The sequence below is a fragment of the Melopsittacus undulatus genome, chromosome 1, assembly GCF_012275295.1.
Source record: "Melopsittacus undulatus isolate bMelUnd1 chromosome 1, bMelUnd1.mat.Z, whole genome shotgun sequence".
In the NCBI taxonomy this organism is placed as follows: domain Eukaryota; kingdom Metazoa; phylum Chordata; class Aves; order Psittaciformes; family Psittaculidae; genus Melopsittacus; species Melopsittacus undulatus.
The window spans coordinates 22,009,942-22,033,286 of record NC_047527.1 but is presented as its reverse complement, the minus strand read 5'-3'; the positions used below and the strand labels follow the sequence as shown (position 1 = coordinate 22,033,286).

The following is a 23,345-nucleotide window of genomic DNA, read 5'->3' as shown; positions in this document are numbered from 1 at the left end:
GCCACAGAGACTGCCAGGGGTAGGAACCTATCCTAGCAAGAGGGTGAATGCTGGCCGTCCAAATGGTCCTTTGGTTAAAAACAGTCAGCTCAAATTAGACAGCAAGGTGGGATCTTCTCACCCCTCTTCCAATTCTCCAGTCATGTTCTTCCCCCTGTGACCAGGATTTAGGCAACTTTTTGGAAAACATATTTCTGGGGCATGTGCATGAAGGGAAGAACAAAATGTTGCTCCCATCCCTATACTAATATATGAAGACTGCTTATTTTATGGGTCAGCCTTGAAGCAGAACAGGGAAAATAACTATCTTCCTGACAAACAGACAAAGGGAAAACTCAGCTAACAGAACCCACATGCACTTTGGATCCCTTTTGAGCTGATGGTTTGCATGAATAATTGGTGACCGGGTCTCCAGTGTGATTTCAACAGACAATAAAAGTTCAACTGAATAAATGTACACAACTTGTGTGCTGGCAATCACAAAGAGTTCACTGCTCTTCAAGAGGAAAAAACTGGCAAACATCTGATGAAATGTGTTATTACAAAGGTTTAAGATGTTTAAAATTGATATTATCTCAGTACTGTAAGATTAAAATACAATTCTGAATGAAACAGATACTGTGAGATACGATTAAACCTGCCCACTCCACTGCATACTTCACATTCCCTTTTGTGTCTGCACATAATCCACTCACAATAATAAATAAACTACCAGATGCTGGAATGAACAGCTTGTCCCAATAAGTCCATTGCATGCAAAATACAGATAAATGTGAATTAAAGGTACAATATCAGTTTGAGGAGTGTTAGTGGTCCAAAGCCCAGGACAAGAGACATGTTTTTTTCAAGTATGACCTCCCCAGCCAGGAAGGGAGAGAAATTTACCATGAACACCCAGCAGGGAGCTAAATTCACCAGTGATGTGAGTAATCAGTCCACTGCAGCCAATACAATCATGCCTGCTTTCAACAGCATTACATTTGGGCCACACACTGTCAGCAGGGAAATCGCGAAGGATGTGCAAGGTCCAAGTGAAAAGATAGTGAAACTGCAGACACAAGAGACAGGAAACTTCACTTACCTTCCACAACCTAGTTGTCTTCTGTTTTTGTTGTGAAAGATCTTCAGTTATGTTCTTTATCTACAATTGAACAGATTATAATTGCTTTTTTTAACTCTTCTTGTTTCATGTTCAGCCCAGTAACTATTATAGTTGATACATCATATGGATGCTTATATCCGAATCTTGTTGTGGACCCACACTGAACGCCATCCCTCATTCAGCTATAAATGTGAATACGCTCATCAAGACAGGGGAGTTAAAGAAGACAACTGGCAATAGCAGTCAGACTGCACTCTTCCACTGGTTTACCTTATCCATAATGCTCTGATGGATCAATTATGCTAGGAAGAAATTTGGGACTTTTTTTTTCTTTTTTTGGTGTGAAATTGTTTTGGTTCCTTTGGACAGCTGTATCAGAAACACAGACTTGACTCCACAGCTTCTTTGTAGGAAAAATACACCTCAAATCAAGGGCAGATTTTCTGAGTAAGGACTACATAGCGTGCCCACAGTGTTTGGTCACTGTGAAATATGAAGCCAATTGGAGAATGTCATCTGGTTTCATTTCTTCTGAAATACTTTCTTCAAAGGAGATACTTTTCATCCTCTGAATTTGCAATAAGAGAAAAGAGAAGTCAGACATCAATGGAGTAGAAAGACTAAAAGCTCATTAGAAGTATGTATTTCTTATAAACTGTTGAATACAGCATCTTCCAAACTGTGTGGGCTATTTCAGTGCAAAACAGTGCAGCAGGTGCAAGATGATGCATGAGCTAGCTTCCAGACCTGGAAGTAGCTTAGCCTTACTGCATGGTCTTGTGCTGAGGCTTGGAAAGGAGGCAGAGGTCAGCTGAAAAGGACAGAGGGTTAGGAAATTCTGCTCTAATTAACATATTCTTTATTAAAATCACTTTGTCTTATCAGAACCTATACTTTTCAGAATGCTTAGTGCTCTGAATCAATGAAAAGGATACAATTCATGTGCATTTCCAACAACACTTCTGATAACCTTCTTGATATTAAAAAGAGAATAGAAAACAAGTTTTACGAATCACCACAGTGTGCATATGTGTCTGCTTGGTGGATCTGTCAAGTTTCCTTCTGATGTGACATTTGCATTTCAGAGCTCTTGTGGAAGTGCAAAAAAGCCAAGTCATTTTGCATCTGTCACCATCAGGATGATCTCCCTACATAGATTCCAGCCACATCTCTGCCCATTCCCCAGTCCTTCTAATGAGCCAGCAGGAGTGAAAGGCTCCTCATTCCCAGTTTTCTGGCAACTTTCTGAAGCAACCAATTGGAACAAGGCTTGTAGCAGTTAACGACCCCACTCAGCAGATTTCACAAGCCCTGGAGTAACTTCTACACCGCAGCTCCAGATGCGAGAATACAGGCAGCATAAGAGAGGAAGAGAGAGAATACGGCATGGAAAGCCCACTCATTTGCTTGTGTTCTTGTCCTCTTGGGCAAATCTTTTATACACAGTGGCATGTCTTCTGTATGCAAGGGTATGGCTATAGCAAAATGTCATACAGACAGTGAAGCACTATGGCAAAGATTAGATTAGATTACTCTCCTGGCAGTCTGGCTGGCAGCAAAACTAACACCAGGTTCCTCACATTTAGGATAGAATAATAATACTGTCAGCTAGACTAAGCTTTCAGAGGAACTGCCTTCACAGTTACCAGGCTAAATGCTTCAACCTGTACGTGCTACAGTGTTTCTCTAACCCTAACTGAATGTGAGTTGTGAGCTGCTTTTCCTCTGAACCATTTTATCCCAATAGTGAATTATGAGCCAAACAACAAGCAATGTCTGGATGTGTTGCTGTTCTTAAAAAATTACCTTTGCTTGTCCCTCCACACAATGGTGTTCATCTGCCAGGAACAATGGCAGCCATTGTTCTTCTAATCTCTTCTGGACGCATTGCTGAATTTCTAGCAGAACTGTTGCCGAAAGTTGATCCTGAAGGATTTGTCCCCATCCTCCACCTGAATGAATTATCTGAGCAATCCAAATACAATAACACATGACATAAACTTCTGTGTATACCAAAAATCCTTTCTGTTTCTACATATTTGATTTAGCAAAGCATGAGCTTAACCGTAAGCAAAGCATTTAATGCCTGCTTACTCAAGGCTCATGTGTACTTTTCATAAAAGGGAACAGATTACATCTGTTCCTACCTATAATAGAATACAGATTCCGGCAAATACTACCCCAGCTTGACCAAGTAAATTTCCAAAGTATCAAGACATATCTGAGTACCACAGCTCAGACTCGCTGTCTGTAGCTTTACTGACGTACTAAAATAGGAACCTGGAACAAGTCACTCTACCTGACAGCCATTCTTACACTTTTTCTGAGCTTTGTTGTGCATGCGCCGGCTGCAGCCTCAGATAAAGGTTTCAGAGAGATGTTCTGTAAGAAGACTGGGAGGAAGAGCCTGAACAGGAAGGAAGGGACTGCCACAACCAGAACCAGATTTCTGGCCAAAAATATAGGTAAATTTTTAGGAGTTAGCCAGGGGAAAATCTGGAGCAAAGCTGCTTATGGACTTTTATCTCAGTCAAATTCAGAGTGACTTTTTTCTATGAACAGTTTTGTAACTGATACCTGTTCTTGCTGTTCTCTGGTAGCTGGGCTGTTGGGTCCGAAGAAGTATTGTTTGTTGAAGTACTTGTTTTTAATGTCTTTAGATTTTTCCATCCTATTTTCTTTATCCTTGTGGAGCATCTCTCTGAACTGTTCAATATCTAGCCAGCACATGAGATCCATGCTACAAACAAATTTAAACAGAATGTCTTTTCAATATTGAGTTAATTTCATCAACATTCTGGAGAGTTATTACTTTAACCACAAGCCACCAAAATGTTCAAGTCCTAAATACCAGGTCAGATTGGACTGAAATTTTATGTCATTTTTAATTTGCTAGTACCATCTGGTGAGACCATGCCACTTGTTGAACAGGCAGATCAAACACATCTTTGGGATCTCTTTTAAGGTCCCTTGTGGTGTACCGTGAAAGAATTAACCTCCACAGTGTGTTGCTGCTAATTCCAGCAGGGACTGTGAACCAGAGTCATAGTGCAGAGCTCACAGAGAATTAAAAATGAAACAGATGAGAATCTGAAGCAGTACTGAGGCTGTGAGCCACCAAGAGATGAGCTGACACCTCCTATTCTGCCTCCTTGTCATATTGCCTGAGAAAGGAGCAGGGGTGACATCTGGAAACATCAGCCCCAGAAATCACCCCATTCCTACCCTGTGTGAAGTGCTAGAGCTTAAGTCAGTCTGCAGTCAATCAGACAAAACCAATTTATGGTAGATTTTGTTTCTATGGCTTTGTGTAGGCTGCCTGTCCATAAATCATTGGTTCTAGTACTTATTTCAATATTCACAGTAAATGATAATTAATCATCATATTCAATTCTTAAATATATATTTTGTTCATAATTGATTGTGTGTACACTATTAATTTAAGTTTGGTTTAATGGACTGAAATTCTTTCATTTGCTAGTACATCACAACCTAAGTTCAACCAAATGCAAGTGGTCCAAGTCACTGTGGTTTATGGAGTTACTCCTTGGCATCTGCCAATGACAATCAATATGTCCATCTTATTTAAAAAGCAAAATATCTAACTGGAAAGTGTGTTAGGTTAAACTGTTTACAGTGATGGCTCATCCTACCATACTCGACTTTTTCCTTTCAACAGATCGGGAGCATGTAAATAGGCAATTAGTCTGGCAAGACTAATAGGTGGTAAATCACTAACCCAAAATAATGGGTAAAATAACTGTTTTGCAATTGTGTGAATATGTCCTATATATTTAACAAAATATTAATTGATGGAACTTTGTTAGTTTCAAACAAGAATTTGTGCTGCTGTACTCAGCCTGTCCATCCTGAAACTTGGATCACTTATAATTAGGCAATAACAAAACTATAAATTTTGATTAAGAAGCAAATGACATATTTGTTGGTTTTTGCTGAACATTTCTAGGCTGCATTAATTCTAGGATAACTTCAAGCTTATAGTACCATTAAGTATCTTAACTGTAGCATGCCAGTTGGAGTTCAGAGTTACTAGGTTTGGACTCACCTCTGAAACACTGTTTTGTGAGGCTTTTTCAAATTTTTAATTCATTGTGAATTTTTACAAAATAAAATTTCTCCATTAATGAAATATTTCTCTGCTTGGGTCTATCATGTAAAATGGGACTTCTCTGTGATTAACAGGGAGGCAGGAAGCCCCAAGGGTAATACAGTGTACCTGTCCAAGACCTGATCTTAGCCAGTGACCAGTTATCTGGTGATTTCTGCCATTTACCCAGTTAGAAGCAAACTCTAGACCAGTGGTCTCGAAAGCAGGGTGTGCAAAAAGATGGTTCATCTGGAAACAGTAAGAAAATAATAGAACTTCAGTAGCACATGTATATAATTTATAAAAAACAAATATATGTATATCCAGGGTGCATGCTCAAAAATTTTTTACTGATAGGGTGCACAATCAAAAATGTTTGGAGATCACTGGTCTAGATAACTAACTTGAAGTCACTTGAATATAGGGACCTGCAGAAGTGATGACACTGAATTTTGGCCAGAGGAGTTGTGCTAGATGTCTATATCTGCACACTTGCAGAAGAGCTGACCAATATCTGGTCTAAAATTATAGCAGTGCTTGACTAGAAACGGGGCAGTATGCAAAGCATCAGCTTATGGAAACCCAGGTTAAAGGGAGGAAGTGACAGTTTCAGTACTTGCTAGCAGTTACTTTAAAAGTACATTTGCCTTTTCCTAAAACAGGATAGAAATTAGTATGGGACTTGAGGGGGTGGGGGTTGGGGAGGGGGAGTGGCAAAGTCACATTTACTTCTGCTAGAACTAGAACTTCTGTTTAGATGCTCACTTTTAAACAAATGGGCTCACTTTTTCAAAAACCCTGCATAAACTGTATCTGCTACAAGCTGGTCCTTAATTCTGTTTAAATCAGTGCAAACACAAAGCTGCAGTTGTTCTCACACTGTAAGAATAATGTGCTGTCTTCTGTTTGTACATTTTCATAATACCCAGCTTTATTTTTTAAAATGTACTAAATTGAATCTGTACTAAAAAAGAGAAATTTTTATTCACTGTAGGCTAATTGCTCTACTCGGAGCTTTGCCGCTAATCAAAGCAGAAACTGAAAGCGGAACTGTAATACAAACATGTTATGTAGGGAGAATTTTTTACCCCAAAACGTTAAGTCAATTCAGTTGTCTGAACAATGTGCATGTGTATTTCATAAATATACAAACACATTTTTTAAAAACACTAAAATCTGTGAACATTTAGATAGCCAAGATCCCCAGCAAAGATTTCTTCTGAACTTCGAAATGGGAAAAAAAATAATAACAAAGAAACATACCCAGCAGAATGCTCATTAAGAAAAGCCCAGAAGTGTTCTAACTTCTCTTTGTCTTGGATGAGGTCAGATAGATTAGGACCTGTCAATTCTTTGGAAACTTGACTCAAGTGCTCGTCTTCTTTGAGAGCATCAGGGCAAGATGGCAGACCAGTGTCAGCAGCAATACTCTGAGGGAAGAAATTCTTTCACTTGCATCACTGCTTTTTTCATCTCTATGTTTTGCTCAGTCTGATAATCCTTGCATTAGATAACTTCTGTCTCTGTAGAACAGCTTTTGATTGCTGAGAAAATAAATTAAAGCTCCAGCTCTTAATCAGCTTTAGCTTTATGTTTGTTTTAAACATACCAGGTTCCATAATCAAATAAACAAATATATACCTGTAATTTACTGGAAATGTAGGTATTTACTCAAGATTAAGGGCCCAAAATACATTCCACAGACTAGTGGAAACTCTGTTATTGCCTCTGATCATACAGTGGTCTTATGCTGACGTTACTGGCAGAAGATCTATTTTTGTAATTAACACAATAGCTGTCAATCCTTCCCCAGAATTAATGGTAGAAGTCAGACTACTAGCTTCTCCAAACTGGCATGTAGTCAGTCTTTCATTGCTGATACTCAACCCTTTCTGATAGAAAAATGAGTTTGTTTTTGTTAGTAGGTACTTGTCTTACCTCATCCTTCTTGGAACCACACTCCTGATGCAAAGCCTGGAGCTTTCTAAAGTACACGGAGTCCAGCTGTTGAGTTTCCTCCACCAACTCCACCTAATAAAAATAATATCTTATGTCATCCCTACAGTACACATTATAGAAAGATGGAGAGAACTGAACGGGCACCTTGCCAGTGACAGGGGATAGAAAAGGATAAATTTGGCAGTAATGAGGCTGATGTTTAGAAGATACTAGACATTACATCTTTATGAGAAACAATTCAATTAAAAGCTCTAGTAGAACAAAATCTTCATATCTGTGTAAGATAACGTGGATTTCCACAACACCGCAAAATAACTGTATCTTTTAAAAAATAGCTTTGTATTAAAAAAATGCTAAATTATATTGTACATACAATCTATTATGTATATTGTGTATATACTCTATTGTGTATATTGTATAAAATACACCTGGTAGCTTATACCAGCAAATTATGTATCAAACCGTCACTGAGAATCAGAAAAACAGTTTTTAAAATTATGACTCTCAGTGGGAAATGTCAAAAAGATAGAGCAGCACAGTTTTCCAGAAATGGTAATTTAAAGTAAGAATGCTAAAATATCTAAATAACAAAGGTGAAAGCTTTCAGACTTTCTTGGCACCTTCTTAGTTTTATACCAGGTACTTCTTTAAAATAATAAGTTGCCCATGGTTAGAACTCATGAAGTATTGTTCTCTAATTTAATTAGAAGCTTCATGTATATAGCTAGAGCAGTTCTCGATGTTACATGAAAACAATCAGTAACTGCATAAGGAATAATTTGATGAGCCTCCTGGCTGACTAAACCATTCAAATACAGGTTTTTGGATATTTATTAAAAATAAGCCAATGTGTTATACTGATTAGCGCACCCACTACAAAGATTAGAAAGCTATGGTCTTAATATACATACATTTATGCGCAAGAAAGAGAAGGCTGATTTTAAATTAACATTCATTATGCTTTTGTCTACATGTGAACACCCACTAATCACTGTGTTATCTGAATGCCTTCAGGCTTGAAATGATTCTATTCCACTGTTATATAGTGCTTTGGGTTATGCTTTCCTTTAAAAGAAAATGTAGTTTAAAAGTAAATAGGAAAATCATCCAGAACATTTTTTATATAATTTAAACAGAAAGCAGATAGAGGCAGGAAGAGAGTTAACAATAAAAAGGAACTCTCCTGCTTTCACATTCATTTAGAGATAAAAATGTAGATACATACTATGTCCCAAATAAACAATTTTGGACTCACCTAATTCTTGTTAAAATATCTTGTTTCATAATGGGCCAAATACATCCTGCTGTATGGTAGAACAAAGGAGAAGCGTAGAGCCAGGGACTGAACAAAATATAAAGCAGACCTTGTCTTTCTGCTGAGAAGGAGTGTGTGCTAAGTGTCAACCTGTGCTTAGTACAAAGAAACTCTAGTGCCTCCTAGAACAGGTCATGTTATATCTGTGTATTGTAACTCTTCACAAACACATGTACTGTGCACTAAAAAGTATTTAGTTTTGTTTTTTCATGCTCTGATTAAGATGTTTGTGTTATTAGGGCACTGAGAAGTCTGCACATAACTACACTTGCAAAGCAAAGCATCATCTAAACTGAAGGGGCAAAAGACTATTCCTCAGTTAACTCAAGGAGGTATAAGCTGACAAACACATTCATTTAAAGCAAAAGTTTATATTTTCAGTTCTTACTTTGAAGGAATTCTTCGATCGCTAGAAGCAGTGAAAACACTGTATTTGGAGAGTGCTCAAAAGCAGAGTCCTTTTTGTACAAAAATGGTGTATAATAATACTTGGCTGAGTCCATGACCTGACTCGGTGAGGACTGGCATCAACTACTAGACTACTAGTTTTGATAACAGACATGGAAAAAATACATTTACAAAACACTAAAACTAGTCTGATAGAAAGTAACCAAAAACTTCATATTAATAAAATCATAGATCAATTACATGTTTTTCTGCAGTTCATCAACAATTATAGCTGAAATAGCTTAAAAAAAATAATTTACCTGAAAGCTGAGAAAAGATGCTGAAAAGTGAAGATAATATTTTGCAGATGTATTTGGATTAGTATATTTCATTTTGATAAGGTTTTTTCAAAGTTCAAATGTTCAACATTTCTGAAGGAGACTAAGTTATCACAGGATAAGAGGGAAAGCCCCTTTATGGATTAATTATAAGGTAGAAAGTGCAAAATAAAGAAATAAATAACTTTCATTATAGGGTGGGGTTCCTGTTACAGTCTCATGGGCATCTGCTCTGAGGCTGTTTTCTTTAAACATTCAGAAATTATCTGGAAAAGGAAGTGAGTGAGGAGACAGCAAAGTTTGCAAAATGGTTCCACAGGGCAAAAAAAATTATATTGACTTTGAAGAGCTGCAGGATTTCAGGACACTTCAGTGTCTGCATGATAAAAGGGCAGCTGAATTCAAGGACAACAAACATTAAGTCATTCTAATAGGCTCCAAATTGGGCTTTCGATTAGTTGTTCCTACTCTGTTAAGAGATGTTGGAATCATTGCAGATGGCTGTTAGGTTACATATTGCACATCCACTCAAAGTTCACCAGGAGTCAAAAGGCAGTTAGAATCAAGGAACAATTAGGAAAGGAGCAAAGGTCAAAACAGAAAACATGATTCTGCCACTGAACAATCCTTAGTGCATTCAGATCTTGAGTACTGCTTGCATCTCATCACAAACATATGAATTAACAGATGGGAGTGATAAGTATAACAAAAGTATGGAATGCCTTCTGTGAGAGGAGAGGCCAAATAGTCTAGGGTTCCTGAGTTTCAAAGAGATGTAACTGGGATAGAAATGAAGTGGGATAGAACAAAAACATGTACAAGAATAATAACATTAAGAATACAAGATAACAATTGTTCACAGTTCTTCATAAAATACAAAACTAGGGCACCAGGTGAAATTATCAGGGAGAGGTTAGCAAGAAAACCAAAATACACATTTTTTCTCCTATGGTATGATTAAGCCACAGAACTGATTACTGCACTGAGGCTGCACGCAGAAAATGACTCAAGACACATTTACATAAACCCATGAGGGAAAAAAACCAACCTACTCATCAAAGACCATTCGACACAAAAATGTGGATAAGACCACTGCTTCGTTCATCTCCTCAGGTGCAAAGTGCTGAAGCTGGCAATACTGCCATTTATTTTTTTTTCTTATACTGTATTCTTAAATGTTTAGTATTGGCCACTATTTAATAGGCTTAAAGATCATTGTCAAGTTTATTTTGGGTATCTGTTCTCCTGGTTATTCATACATGCATGCACAACATAGTAACAGAAATACACTGTATTACAAAACTGCCACGAAAGGCATTCAGAATCTTTTGTGGGGTCAATGCATACATGCACGTTCTTGTTACATGCTGACAGAAGTTATCAGCTGTAAATAATGATATTTACTGTAAAAATTGAGATGCTAAGGTCATAGTGGAGAAAAACAGGAACAAGAACTAACTTCCACCCTCCAACTCCTGATTTCTCACTGCAAGTTTCTCCTTCTGTACCTAAAAGAGAAATCTTAAAGACTTGGAATTAGAAGTTTTACCTGCAGCTGGTAACTTGTAGGAAAGTTTATAAACTGCAGGGAGCCACAGCATCCACCACTGCCTCCACCATTTCTGATTTGTCAAAAGCACAGTCAGGATTGCAGCCATTTCCTCTGACCTGCATGAGCCTGTACAATTCAAGCCTTCAGAGGCTTTCTAGAATTAGAACTGAGTAGACCGCTGAGCCACCTGCTTCAGGAAGCCTGCAGGGCAGCTATCAAAAAAGCTATCTAAAAGCTGGATCACCATATCACATTTCCTCTTATGCTAAGCAGTAGCTGCACTTTAATTCTGAACACCAGGAAATAGTCAATAGAATTAATATGGACCTAACATCACGGTACTAACGCTCTAGAAACACAGCTTATTTTTATTTGGTCAGTGGTAAGATTGCAGAAACATGACACTTCCTGAGTACAAAGAGAAATTTTGCCATAGTAAGATACATTCCTCCCTACTTCACAGACCAAGGGGTCCATGAGGCTTGCACCTTCCTCTCAAATGAGAAGTTTGCTCTCCACAAGAAGCTCAGCCTGCTCCCTTCATCAGTGTAGAACGGAGTGGGGGAGCAAAACACCACATAATACTTCTCCCTTTCTGACTAGAAATGTAACAGAGTTGCATATGAAGGCTCTTGTGGTTTTCTTCCACCATCATAAGAATTTTTCACTGTGTCATCCAGATGAGTTACCTTTCCGTAAGTATATTTGTCTTCTTCCATCATCTTCATCCATGGTTCTATCAGAACAGTGAGGATATATTCTTCTGCTGGGTCAAAAAGATCTTCAAAAGCTGGGTCAATTTTCTGATAAATCATGTTTCGCTTCCCCTGATGAAGTCCAATGTCCATACTGGCAGATGGGGCAATGTAAGTTGCATAAAGGAACTACAATAAAACAGAAGAAAACTTATTCTAAGCTATCATCTATTCCAATGATCACCATTCATTAGAGCAGAGAATTAATGCATATTTGTCCCATACTGCCTTGCTGCATATTCCAAACATATATCTAGTTCAGATACTAACCTATCTAACCTATACTAACCTATTTAGATAGATACTAACCTATCAGAAACCTGCCTTGTTCTCACCAATATTACAATTTTGCCTGAAATTCACTTATTGCCATAACTAACTCCTCTGCCATTTTTGCTTAAAATGGTTAGATCACAAATTAACACTTAATGTAATTTTTATTTGGAAGTATTTGACTGATTCTTGTTAGATTCAGGAACCACAATTGTCACAGCAATTGCATTCTTCATGAAGTTGCATTGCTGTTTTGCAGAATATGTGCAAGGCCAACTTATGAAAGTGTCTTCTTCTGAATAGATGGGAATTTGTAAATCTAAGGTTAAAATTAGTGAAAAAGTTATTTAATTCTGTGTGGAGATTCTCATGCACAGTTCTTTGACATGAGTGACACTATCATGGTATAGGATCCGTAACAGGAGATAGCACTGCACAACTGAGGTCTAAATACTTCACAAAGCAGGGGTTACAATATGCTTTTTTTGTGGAGCACACAGAGTTTGCCATGTCCAAACAGAAGAAAGCTGAACCTGGAGATTGTTTCATTCTCTCTTATCAGCTCATTCTTGAAGCATAGGGTAATTTTTTTATTTATTTCCTTTTTTTTTTTTTGTCCAAATAGTCCCCTAAGTCAAATTCTTGGGTTTTAAATGTTTCAGAAATTGCCATGAAAAAGAACATTGAAAACTCAGTGAAAGAACACTTTCTGCCAGGAATATCTTGGAAGATATCTTTCTAATACATCATGATTCTGACTGCAGCTAGGAAAGTGAGTGAAAAAAGGTGCTGCCATAGTAGATGTCATGTACTTATAAATGTTTTCTTATTTTCAAGGTCTAACTAATTTTTAAACATATGTTCAAGGGATCAGATTAGTAGCATAATCAAATTTCTCCCTAGGATGGCCTTGAGAAGCCCACCTTCACTGTTTATTATCACGCAGTTTTGACAGTGAAGAATGCAGGTTTCTGATAATTCTCATTTTCCTTACGTTGCTAAAATCTAGCTGTAACTAGCAGATGTACAAAGTGGTAGAGAAGAAGAAAATAATATATTTACTCTGTGTTCAGCAGTAATAAAACTGTTGTGTTTAAATTTCAAGCATAGTGAGGGAATGTTTGATTATATTGAATAATCATGTTTCTGTTTGTTTTAAATGAAATTCTGACCTATTAGACTCTTTCTTTAAAACCACCAGATTATAATCCTATTGTTCTGGCCCTTAAACAATTTGAAACGCACCTTTGGACTCTCCTGATACCAGGTCACTGAGGAATACAGGGCTATGATGGCTGACATCCATGCCCTAGTTAGAAGGTGTTATGTTTACTATATTTACTCTTTATGCAGGATTCCACCCCCTTTCTACATAGGTTTGATCACTGAAAACAAAGATGGTTTGTGGGTATCCATGTTATCAGTGCAATAAAGACCCAAGATGTAAGGGTAAGGTCAAAGAATGAGGACATCCACAAGAAGAGTCATAGCAAGTTGAGAATAATATCACATTTATCCTAAATTATGCCCTCCTCAGCAAATCCCCAAATAAATTTAAATTTAACAGAGACAGCATTAATTAGATACAACTAGTGATATCAAAAAGTTGGAAGCCACGTTGAAAAACCCTAACACTAGAAAAGTTTCATTTACATCATGTTCTACTCTGATCCAAAACATTTAACGTATAAAATAGCCAAATTAGAAGGGACTAGTCCAATGATACCAAGACATAGTATCTTCAAAAAATAGAGGGTTTAACTATTTTGCTCATCATTAGGGCTACATTACTCCACCTATTATGAGTCATATAATCACACAAGAGATTTGCAAATTGGTGAAAAAGGTCCAAAACAGGTCCTTAATATTTTAACCTGGTTCCTTAAGTGGCTGATCATTTTTAGTGTAGTTTTAAGAATATAATCAAAACAAACATTGCACAAGTTTCTTGGATGAAACTTTCTTCCTCCTGTGATTTTGTATGAAATGACTTAATTTGAGTGTATTTGCTACTTTTCTTCAGAGCTGACAAAAACCTTCAGCCTACAGTCAGAAATAGTGCAGACTAAGGAAGCTCTGGTCAAAACCTGTTGGCAATCTGTTCACATAAACACTGTCACAATATATTGCCATTTTAAGGTCTGCCTTTGCAGGCTGCTCTACCTGCAGAACTCCTTCTGTACCCCCCAACCCCCAGTCCCATATCATTTCACACACAAAACTAGAGCATGGTAAACACAGACATTTTTTTCCCCAGAAACAGTAGTTAGGGCTATTACCAGTGAACAGTTAGGGCTAATACATGTGAAGCAGAAATTTAGAGTTGGTTAGGCTAGCTACAGGAGTCCACTTTTTCCAAACGTAAAGGACCAGACCCTCATTGCTGTAATCAGGATGGCCTCTTCACTTTTGTAGGATGCAGATTTACAGTGTCTGAGGATTTGGCATAATGACATCTTTTTCTTGAATTCTGGTAAGAATCCATTGTTATGGGATTTGGCCCACTAAGTAGAAAGATAACTTCACAAGTTGACAAAGTGAATGCAGATGGGGGAAAAGAGAAGGAGCATCAATCCCTGTGTTCCATGCTGAGGGTTCAGGTGCATTTGTAGATACAGATTTGAATGCAAGGACTGCAGATAAACAAACTGATACAAGTTCTAGACATGTCAAAATAGAGGAAAAGTGGCTGTGTTCACAGACTTCAACACTGGGAAATCAACTTAGCAAGATATAGTAGGAAAATACATTTTATCCTTAAAAAAAAAGAATATTTCATAGCCTTTTTTGACTCTCATGTCATGGAAGCCTTGTGGGTTTCTGAATCTCAATGAATTAGTGAAACTGTTTTACTGACTAATTTCCTAAAGCATCAATGGGAAAAAGTGACATAAAATGAACTTAAAGGTTATCAAATTCATACAAATATCTTACACATGTGACATCAAGTGCACATCATACTTTATTTATTCAGTGTTTTGCTCCTTTTGTAACAGACAAAGAATTTTCCTATCTGTCAGCTATACATTTTCCCATAATTGCATTAGGATAAGTGATGATTAAACCCAAAAACCTATCTGGAAATCTGATCAGAGCTTGCATCTTATAATGGCACAAATCTGAAGATACAGAACACTTAACAAATTCAGATTAAGTCTTTAGCCTCATTTATGACTTTCCAAATCAGGACTTGTTTAGGCCTTGGGTTTTGGTGTGAATTCAGCCCCACATGAGAAGACTTTGGTAAGCCATTGCACAATGACTAGAGTGAAGCAAGAAACAAAAAATATTGAACACCAAGTGCCTTGTATTGCTGCCCAAGGCATGAATATTGATCTGATCTAAACAATGGGCTTGTACAAATGCTCGACAGAATCATATGATGGAAGAGTACAGTGCACTGGCTGGTCTAAAATGGAAAGGTTAAATTGCCTTAACGCTGTCATCACATTCCACTAACGTAAATCTTATGTCTGACCCTAAAAGTTCACAATAATAATTCCCTTTATCTAAATTGATTCTAGTGTCAAAATATCGTGCTTCCTATAACTGCATTAAATTTTCTAACTGTAAATAACTATTTTTTATCCAAAACTACAATATCTTTATTGCTTTTCTTTCTCAATTTATTTTACACTCGTGTGTATGTTTATAGTGAATAACCATATATGTTCCTGGATAATTACCTGTACTCATCGTTATTTTCATCCTTCAGATTTCATTCTCACTGTAGTTTCTGTTCCTGGATGAATGAATATATACCTTGGAATGCATTTTGTTATTCTATCATAAAAATGCCTAACAAATGAAACAATGACTAACAGATACACAGCAATCCGGGTTTGCTCTTCTTTCTAACAGGAAGCAGGCAGAACACATACAGAATACTTTGGACATGTCTTTTTGTAATAAATAGTAAAATATACACGATTATGTGTTGTGCGAACCTGACCCACATTCTCTTAGGAATATTTGGAATGACTATCTTATTGTGCCAAAGGTGAGCACAGAATTTGGGAAGGCATCTCTTCGATAAGCAGACCGTGTAGATTGGTTGCAGCTTGACTCTTTACCGTGTTCCAATGAAAACAAGAATTATATTTGTGCAGCCTTAAAAGGCAAGCTAGAGAATGATACCAAATGTTACAGCACATGTGTTGATTTGTTATGTTACATTTCAGCTGTTAGTTATGCTAATGGAACAGTTTCACATATTTCGTTTTGATGTATTTACTTTAATGGCCATGTGTATAGAGCTCTCTGTAATTGCCTGGTAACACTGATTGTATGATGTTCTGCTGTCACCACCAGGCCAGCATTGGAAATAAGTAAAAAGGACCTGGGCCATGCAACCACTGCAGAAAGAATATGAGCTGGTGTGAAATGAAACCAAATTGAAAATTACCATGAGCCATTACCTAAGATTTGGCCTACAACAAAACATATAAGAAAATGAAGACAATTTAGGTATGGTTAACTTGTACATCCGTTGTGAGCAGTGTCCCTAGCCACTGATCTGGGCTGATAGAGGAGACAGTCAGCCTCAGGTCATAAGTAGAGCTGGAGGGGAAAACAACTGAGTAGCAGTTTAAGTTAGCCAGTGCGTGTGACAGAAGGGAGCCTCTGCCTCTGCTTGATGTTTCTGTAGAAATAACACTCTCTTAAGTGATAATTCTGGATAAATATGCAAAATTCTGTCATTTGCTGCAGTAAAACCTCCAGATAGGAAAAGAAGACAAATAGAAGGAAGTCCAGATGCTCAGTAACATAAACCATACAAAGAGATTATTCTCCACTGCTCTCTATGATATTAATTTCAAAGACATGAAAGACGTGAAGTAGCTTTGCTTATTACAGCATATATTGAAATACGCAGATACAATATACTCCTACACAAGGTCTGCAGAAGGAAAACAGACCAAAATTTCACAAAGTAATTTTAAAAGTTGCAAGTTCTAATGATATCACATTGCTGCAGCCTCCTTCCCTGGCAGTATCAGACTATTCTGCAGTTGTTGACAGCATCAGCACACATGGCCTGTGATGAGCCAGTTAACTTTTGTTTTATTCCCTGACTCACAGTGCATGCTCAATTAAGGGTGCTTGTTTATAGGAAATATCAGTTCTGCTTGACAATAAGTGAGGGTCTAAAGATCAAATGGAAAGGATGACAGCTGCTAAAGAGCATATTGATGCCCTGACAATCAGAAAAAGCAGAACTGACCAGTGAAAGATCCATTTTCATGGCTAAGGTCATTATCTAAGGTCTGGACTGCAAGACCTGCAATTCTGACTCACACAGGTCAAAGCAAAGGTAGAGCACAATTAGATGATTTAGAAAAATACCTCTGATCTTAATGCTAAGCAGATAGTTTCAAAATGACACAGAGTAGCAAAGGGGAGATTAGGTAAACTGAGTGTAATACATAAAACTGGAACAAGCAACAGAGCCTAGAATTCAAACTATGCATGTTTAACATTTAAATCAAGAAATACCATGGAGACAATCCAAAGAGCTTCTCTTATTGTCCACAATCCAGATTTACTTTGGTGTGGGTTGTAAAGGTTTGGAAACTTTTCTGCTATCTTCTTTTCAGTCTTTACACTGAACAAATGTATTTTTGAAGGGAATGAACAAGTGTATTTTTTAAGTGAAAACACATTATTTACAACTTACTTGAGCTTGCTTGCAGATTTTGAAAGGATGAAGAGTTTCTTGGTAGAAAAGCTGATGATAAGCTTGTAGGTCAAACCAAAAGTACGCGCTGTTCTTCCACAGCTACAGATGAAAAATATTGTAAGTTATTGCTACCCAAATATCACAGCTTTAGAAAAGCTTCAGTTTCCAATGCAAGTAGTTATTTAGCTCCTTGGCATCACCATAAATCAAGCTCAATCTAAGATGGATTTACTCTTCTAATGCATATTGGCAGAAGGACAACGTATTTAATGACATCATCACTGTGATATTATATCTCTTATTTTATCCTATATGCATAATTGACCATTAAAATTGTTAACATTGTAGTTAACATTTGAAGAGTAACCACATTTCAGTGGCATAAAGCCAGCACTAAAGAAGAAATGCTGATAATGGACATGCAAAATTTGTACCCTGGTGAAATAGCATTTTGCAGCAGTAACCAAAGCAATTAAATACTGTGTACTTCATGTATGTTACTGGGACTATAATTACATTTTTGTTACGTGCATTTCTGAGGCACAGTGTCTTGGCCTCATTTCATAAATTCAAACAAACATCAAAAGTTATTTTAGAAGGAGGGGTCTTTCCCCAGGTCCTCTCTTTTAACCATGTGCTTATGGGGTTTGGATCTTAAAAATACCCTGAAAACCCTATCACTGGACAGTAAAGATTGTGTCCTAAAAAGATAGGGGCAGGCAACTTCGTTCCACAAACTGTAGGTTGCCAGACCTGTCATATGGGTGAAATAGTCTCCACAGTTGCAGTTGAAACTTAAGGAAATAATTTTCAAAGGAGTCTGGTACCTGCAAAGACTAAAGGCCATGTGGGTAGGTGCTTATCTCTGATGAAAAAATAAATTACTTTTATGTAGATTTCTATCTATACACATCTAACAGTTTTAGATGAAAGTATTCAGCTTTAGAAACACTGGCTCTTGCCTTCTGGTAGCCAAAAGGCATTTTTAGCTACTGCTGCTGGATTCTGGGTTGTGCCAGCAGTGAAACAGATGTCCATCTTGATTGCACTCAAACCTCCCCTAAAGACTCAATTTTCCTGCAAAGCCACTGAACACTGACTCAGATTCATAACTTGTTCCAACCAATCCTCAATTTACACCCAGCAATGAATGATGAATCTGCTGACTACAGAGAAGAAATAGTGTTATGTTTCCCAGAAATCCAAGAAGCTTCATGGAAGCAGAAGAACGTTTTTTAAAACATTGGAGATTGGACATCACTAACCCAACAAGTAAGAAGGAGGTATATTATCATGAGTAATAGCATAGCAGATTTTCCATCTTTTTAAAAAATGTTTTTGTGGGTTAAGACCTCATTTTTCCTGCCAAGTTAAAGGCTAGTTTTTAAGAACGATTAGTCTTTTTTTATCCCTGATGGTACAATCAGATTTCCAATTGGTTTGAGACAGTTAGGATCTGACAGCTTGGTTAAGACCTGTCATTAGTTTGAATATACACATGAACAGTTTATTGTTGTTGAGGGATTGAAGTCTCACAAGTAATAATTCATCCAGTCATCAATCTTTCTCCATTTTTTTTCTCAGTCTGGCTGCCCTCTATAACTTGGCATTCAGTCAATTGTAGACTAAATTATCGCAGGGTAGGAAAATGCTCATACCTTATTCCCTGACTTCTCACAGAACCGTGTGAAGTAGTAGCCTGCTCTGTTGTCCAAATAAAGAGACTGCAGCATGCTTTCCATTCTTGATCCCCTTAAGACAGCACTGCCAGCAGCGCTTTTCCCCTGGACAAATAAAATACAGTTATACAGCAAGAATAAGAAGGTTTCATTATTTTCAAATGTCAGTATATTGCAGTGGAGGGCCATGCAGTATGTTCAATTGGTATCTTCATGCCAATAAATTAGGCTCCATTTTCTACTACATATGCAGTTGACCATAACTCTCCATACCTTTTCCCTGCTAGGTACTCACATCCAATGAAATAAGTCTGATGACTGAAGGCATGCAGAGTTAGCAAAATGGCCATAGTATCCTTTAGGTGGTTCTTCAACACTTGAAATGGAAAAGCAAACAGGCCTTATTTCTGTCATTAACTCTTTAGCTCTGAATGCAGGGAATTCCAGTGATACTAGACCATATTATTTAGCTGTCAAAAGCTGACTGAGCTCAGGCTACTGTGTTTGGGATTAAGTTAACAGGTGGTTATTCAGTCAAGCCTCAAAACAATTAACTATCATAGAACAAAAGATTTGTTTCCTGGGCTTACACACTGACATCAGCAACAAAATCATGAGCATTTAGGGGGCAAGAAACCCATCCTCTTTAATCTGTCTAGCTTCTGAAGCCTTTGAGAAAGGATATATCCATTTTGACAATGCTCACAGAGAAGCTGGAGGAGGTTACAAAACAGTAAGTTTCTGATGATCGCAAGAGAGAAACTTTCGCTGATGTGCTGTAAGCGGGAGCAGATGAGTCTGGTGGCTGATAACAAGCTTCTTTCCAAACAGTAACAGTGATGGAGAAGGGCAGGAGAAAGCCAGATTTCTGAAGCAGAGTAGGAAGAACCACCTCCTCAGTATGAAGTTGAACTATGAATTCCTACATTCTCCTTTGCATAATGGCAAACTGGAGTAGTGACTGTAGGTTCCACTCTAGCCCTGTACATGTAAATGGATAGTATTTTCCTCTCTCAGCTAGAGGGAAACTTTGAATTATGAAGTTGTATAAAAACCTAATAGTTCATAGTGTGAACATTTCCTGACTGTAAGTTTCTGACTGCAAATGTCCCCTAATTGCAAAGACTAGCCTTTTCTTCTGTCAAAATTAACAAAGAAGTGATTGCAGTGAAGTAATAAAGTACGATTTTTATGTAAAAAAACAATCAATCATGTGCTCAAGTGATCAGTGAACTCCATGCATATGTAAACAAGCCCAAATTTCATAATATGGTGGGCTGTTCTAGTTTTGAGACCATGGGTATCAATATCTCACTGAAACAGCAGGCTGTTTTAAGACCATTCCACAAACATGAAAGGTTTTGAATATATTTTAAATTGCCAGATCTTGATATCTCACACGTTCAGTTTGTCAGCATTTTAACAGTTATTGAGAAGAGGCTCTTCTGTGTAGCCTGTGCCTCCTGAGGTTTGCTGGACTGAGGGCCTGCTTAGCAGGCAATAATTCAACAAAGAAAAGAGTGGATTACACAAGCAACAAAGAGGAATAGTACAAGTGAAGCATTTTTCTCTTCAGAATTTTATTATTTTAATGACTTATAGCAGCCTTCCAGTATCTGAAGGGGGCCTACAGGGATGCTGGAGAGGGACTATTCATTAGGGACTGTAGTGATAGGACAAGGGGTAATGGGTTGAAACTTAAACAGCAGAGGTTTAGACTGGATATAGGGAAGAAATTCTTTACTGTGAGGGTGGTGAGGCACTGGAATGGGTTGCCCAGGAGGTTGTGAATGCTCCATCCCTGGCAGTGTTCAAGGCCAGGTTGGATGAAGCCTTGGGTGATATGGTTTAGTGTGAGGTGTCCCTGCCCATGGCAGAGGGGTTGGAACTAAATGATCTTGAGGTCCTTTCCAGCCCTAACTATTCTATGATTCTATGACTTTCTAGGGCAGATTCAGTTTTCACTGTGAGTCTGGTATACTCTTCTAGGCAGTGATTCTACTGAAGCATTTCTTCAGTGAGTTTCCCATAATAGCCTACTGAACACATGGTCACCATGGAGATCAACATTTTCTGGTGAAAATAATCCTCTATATATGCCATGATTTCCTACCAGATAGGTGAAAGATACCACACAGAAAATGCTGACATTCTAAATATACCTCTGCATAAGGCATGTAAATTCATGTAATCAAAGCAATTTCTCCCCATCACTGACTACTTTCCATTTAATACTGGAGAATAAAGTGTTTTAACCCATGATTCAAGATAACTAATATTTTTAAATAGTACTTACTTGGAGCAGCTCAGCATAGGTGTACTTTCTATGACCCTGGTATTTTGAGTCATTGGTGTCATCCAAAGCTGAGTAATGAATCATGTCGCTGTTAGCTGACTTTGGCCTGGATCCACAAACAAACATTTTCAATACATACTTAAGAAAAAACTAGGACTACTTATAAACAGCCAACTAAGAAGGGGCATGGAAAGAGGTAGAATGACATAGTGAACAGTAGAGGAAAAAGTACATATAGAGTTCAAACTTATAATAACTGTAAGAAATGTAGAGGACTACTTTTTCATGCAGCCCTGTGGAAATCACTGATACAGCATGTCTTTGAGGGTAAGTGCGTGAGACAGGTTAAAAGAATATTAATGTATGTAGAGAATATCAACTATTACACAAATGAGGGTGAAACACTTGTGTTTGAGGAAATAAAGACTTCTGTGTGGTGGCACAAACAAATGGAAAACTAACCAGCCAGGGAGGAATTCTCCATGCATGCAATCTGTACCATAACTGTGCTTCCCTAAGCAGATCATTATATTAAAGAAAAATATTCATTAAAACAGTAGGATCTAAAAGCCTTCCATAAGTATTTGAGGTACACTGGCATGCAGAAAGAAGTACAAGGGACTTCTGTACTTACCACTTTCTACTAGTAGAAATGTCATCCCTTTGGGGCCTCTGTCTTGATGGTAGGGTAGATGATAATCTTGATGATTTCTTCAAAGAGAAATTTGGTGTAGGTGGTTTTAATAAAGTTGTTGGTGAGCTTGTTCTACTTTTCTGAAAGACACAACAGAAAAATAAGGCAATTCTGATTATTTTTCCACCTTTGTGTTTTCTTAACATGTTCTCATTAACTACTCAAAAATATTTAAGAGTTTTCAGGTCTATTTTTCCTTGTCAATCACAGTATGCAAAACTGTGAATTGCAAAAACCTTATCTGAAATTTTGCAAGATTTTTCAGCACATCGTAATAACCATTATAGCTTTAAAACTGTATTTTTGGCAGGTAGAAATTACAGCAGGTATCAGATGAAAAGCTCATGAACATGTTTTGTGAATCTTTACTAGGACTGCCTTAAGTAACTCGCTATGAAACAGATATAGTCACTCAGATTAGGACAGGAAGGGAAGGGAGAGGAGAGGGAGAAAAGAAGGGAGGGGAAGGGAAGGGAAGGGAAGGGAAGGGAAGGGAAGGGAAGGGAAGGGAAGGGAAGGGAAGGGAAGGGAAGGGAAGGGAAGGGAAGGGAAGGGAAGGGAAGGGAAGGGAAGGGAAGGGAAGGGAAGGGAAGGGAAGGGAAGGGAAGGGAAGGGAAGGGAAGGGAAGGGAAAAAAAGGCAGGAAGAAACGATCCATCAGATGATTCTGCCAGGTGCATGGGTGCCAGGTGATAATTTTCTTCAAGTGTTGAACTCAACAGGGACTGGAAAACCTGTGGAGTTAGGATCCTGTCTGCCTAACCTACAGCTAGTCCTGGGTCATTAGCACACCTTGTGAAGCCAGAACTGGTCTCTGTAAGAGGCAGCTGTGCCTGGCTCCCATTCCTACTGTGATCAGCAGGAATCTGGCTTCTGAACCCAGCTTCTTCTGAACAGGAAATCTGTCCCACTGCTTTTCCTCCACTATCTCTGTGAATTTACTTTCTAAAAAATAAAGTTGTAGTCTGAAACTATCCAACACAAAGTAATAGATATGTGTGTGAACAGATCCATGGCATAGCCCATCCAGTTCTTGATACTGGAACCACAGACACTTTCTCCAGGTACATTCTGTCCTGACTCTTAACGCTGTGTTGCTGAAAACCAGGAGCTTTCATTGCAGTTACCTCTCAAATTCAGGCTTTCAAGTAAGAGTCAAAACTGAAGTGGCCACCTGCAAGTGACACACTACAAAAAGGTCTGTGTTG

General features: G+C 37.9%; 1 protein-coding gene across 1 annotated transcript in view; it reads right to left on the bottom strand.

Annotated features, from left to right (window-relative positions):
- RGS22 (regulator of G protein signaling 22) overlaps positions 1–23,345 on the bottom strand; it is a 72,722-nt gene that overhangs the window by 24,821 nt on the left and 24,556 nt on the right. Inside the window, exons 11-20 of the mRNA XM_031050601.1 lie at positions 22,079–22,218; positions 21,445–21,550; positions 19,128–19,253; positions 17,467–17,568; positions 11,451–11,645; positions 7,149–7,241; positions 6,474–6,640; positions 3,680–3,842; positions 2,909–3,067; positions 1,082–1,141 (exon numbers count right to left, since the gene is read on the bottom strand). Coding sequence (XP_030906461.1) covers positions 1,082–1,141; positions 2,909–3,067; positions 3,680–3,842; positions 6,474–6,640; positions 7,149–7,241; positions 11,451–11,645; positions 17,467–17,568; positions 19,128–19,253; positions 21,445–21,550; positions 22,079–22,218 — 1,311 coding nt within the window. The remainder of the gene's footprint in view (positions 1–1,081; positions 1,142–2,908; positions 3,068–3,679; positions 3,843–6,473; positions 6,641–7,148; positions 7,242–11,450; positions 11,646–17,466; positions 17,569–19,127; positions 19,254–21,444; positions 21,551–22,078; positions 22,219–23,345) is intronic.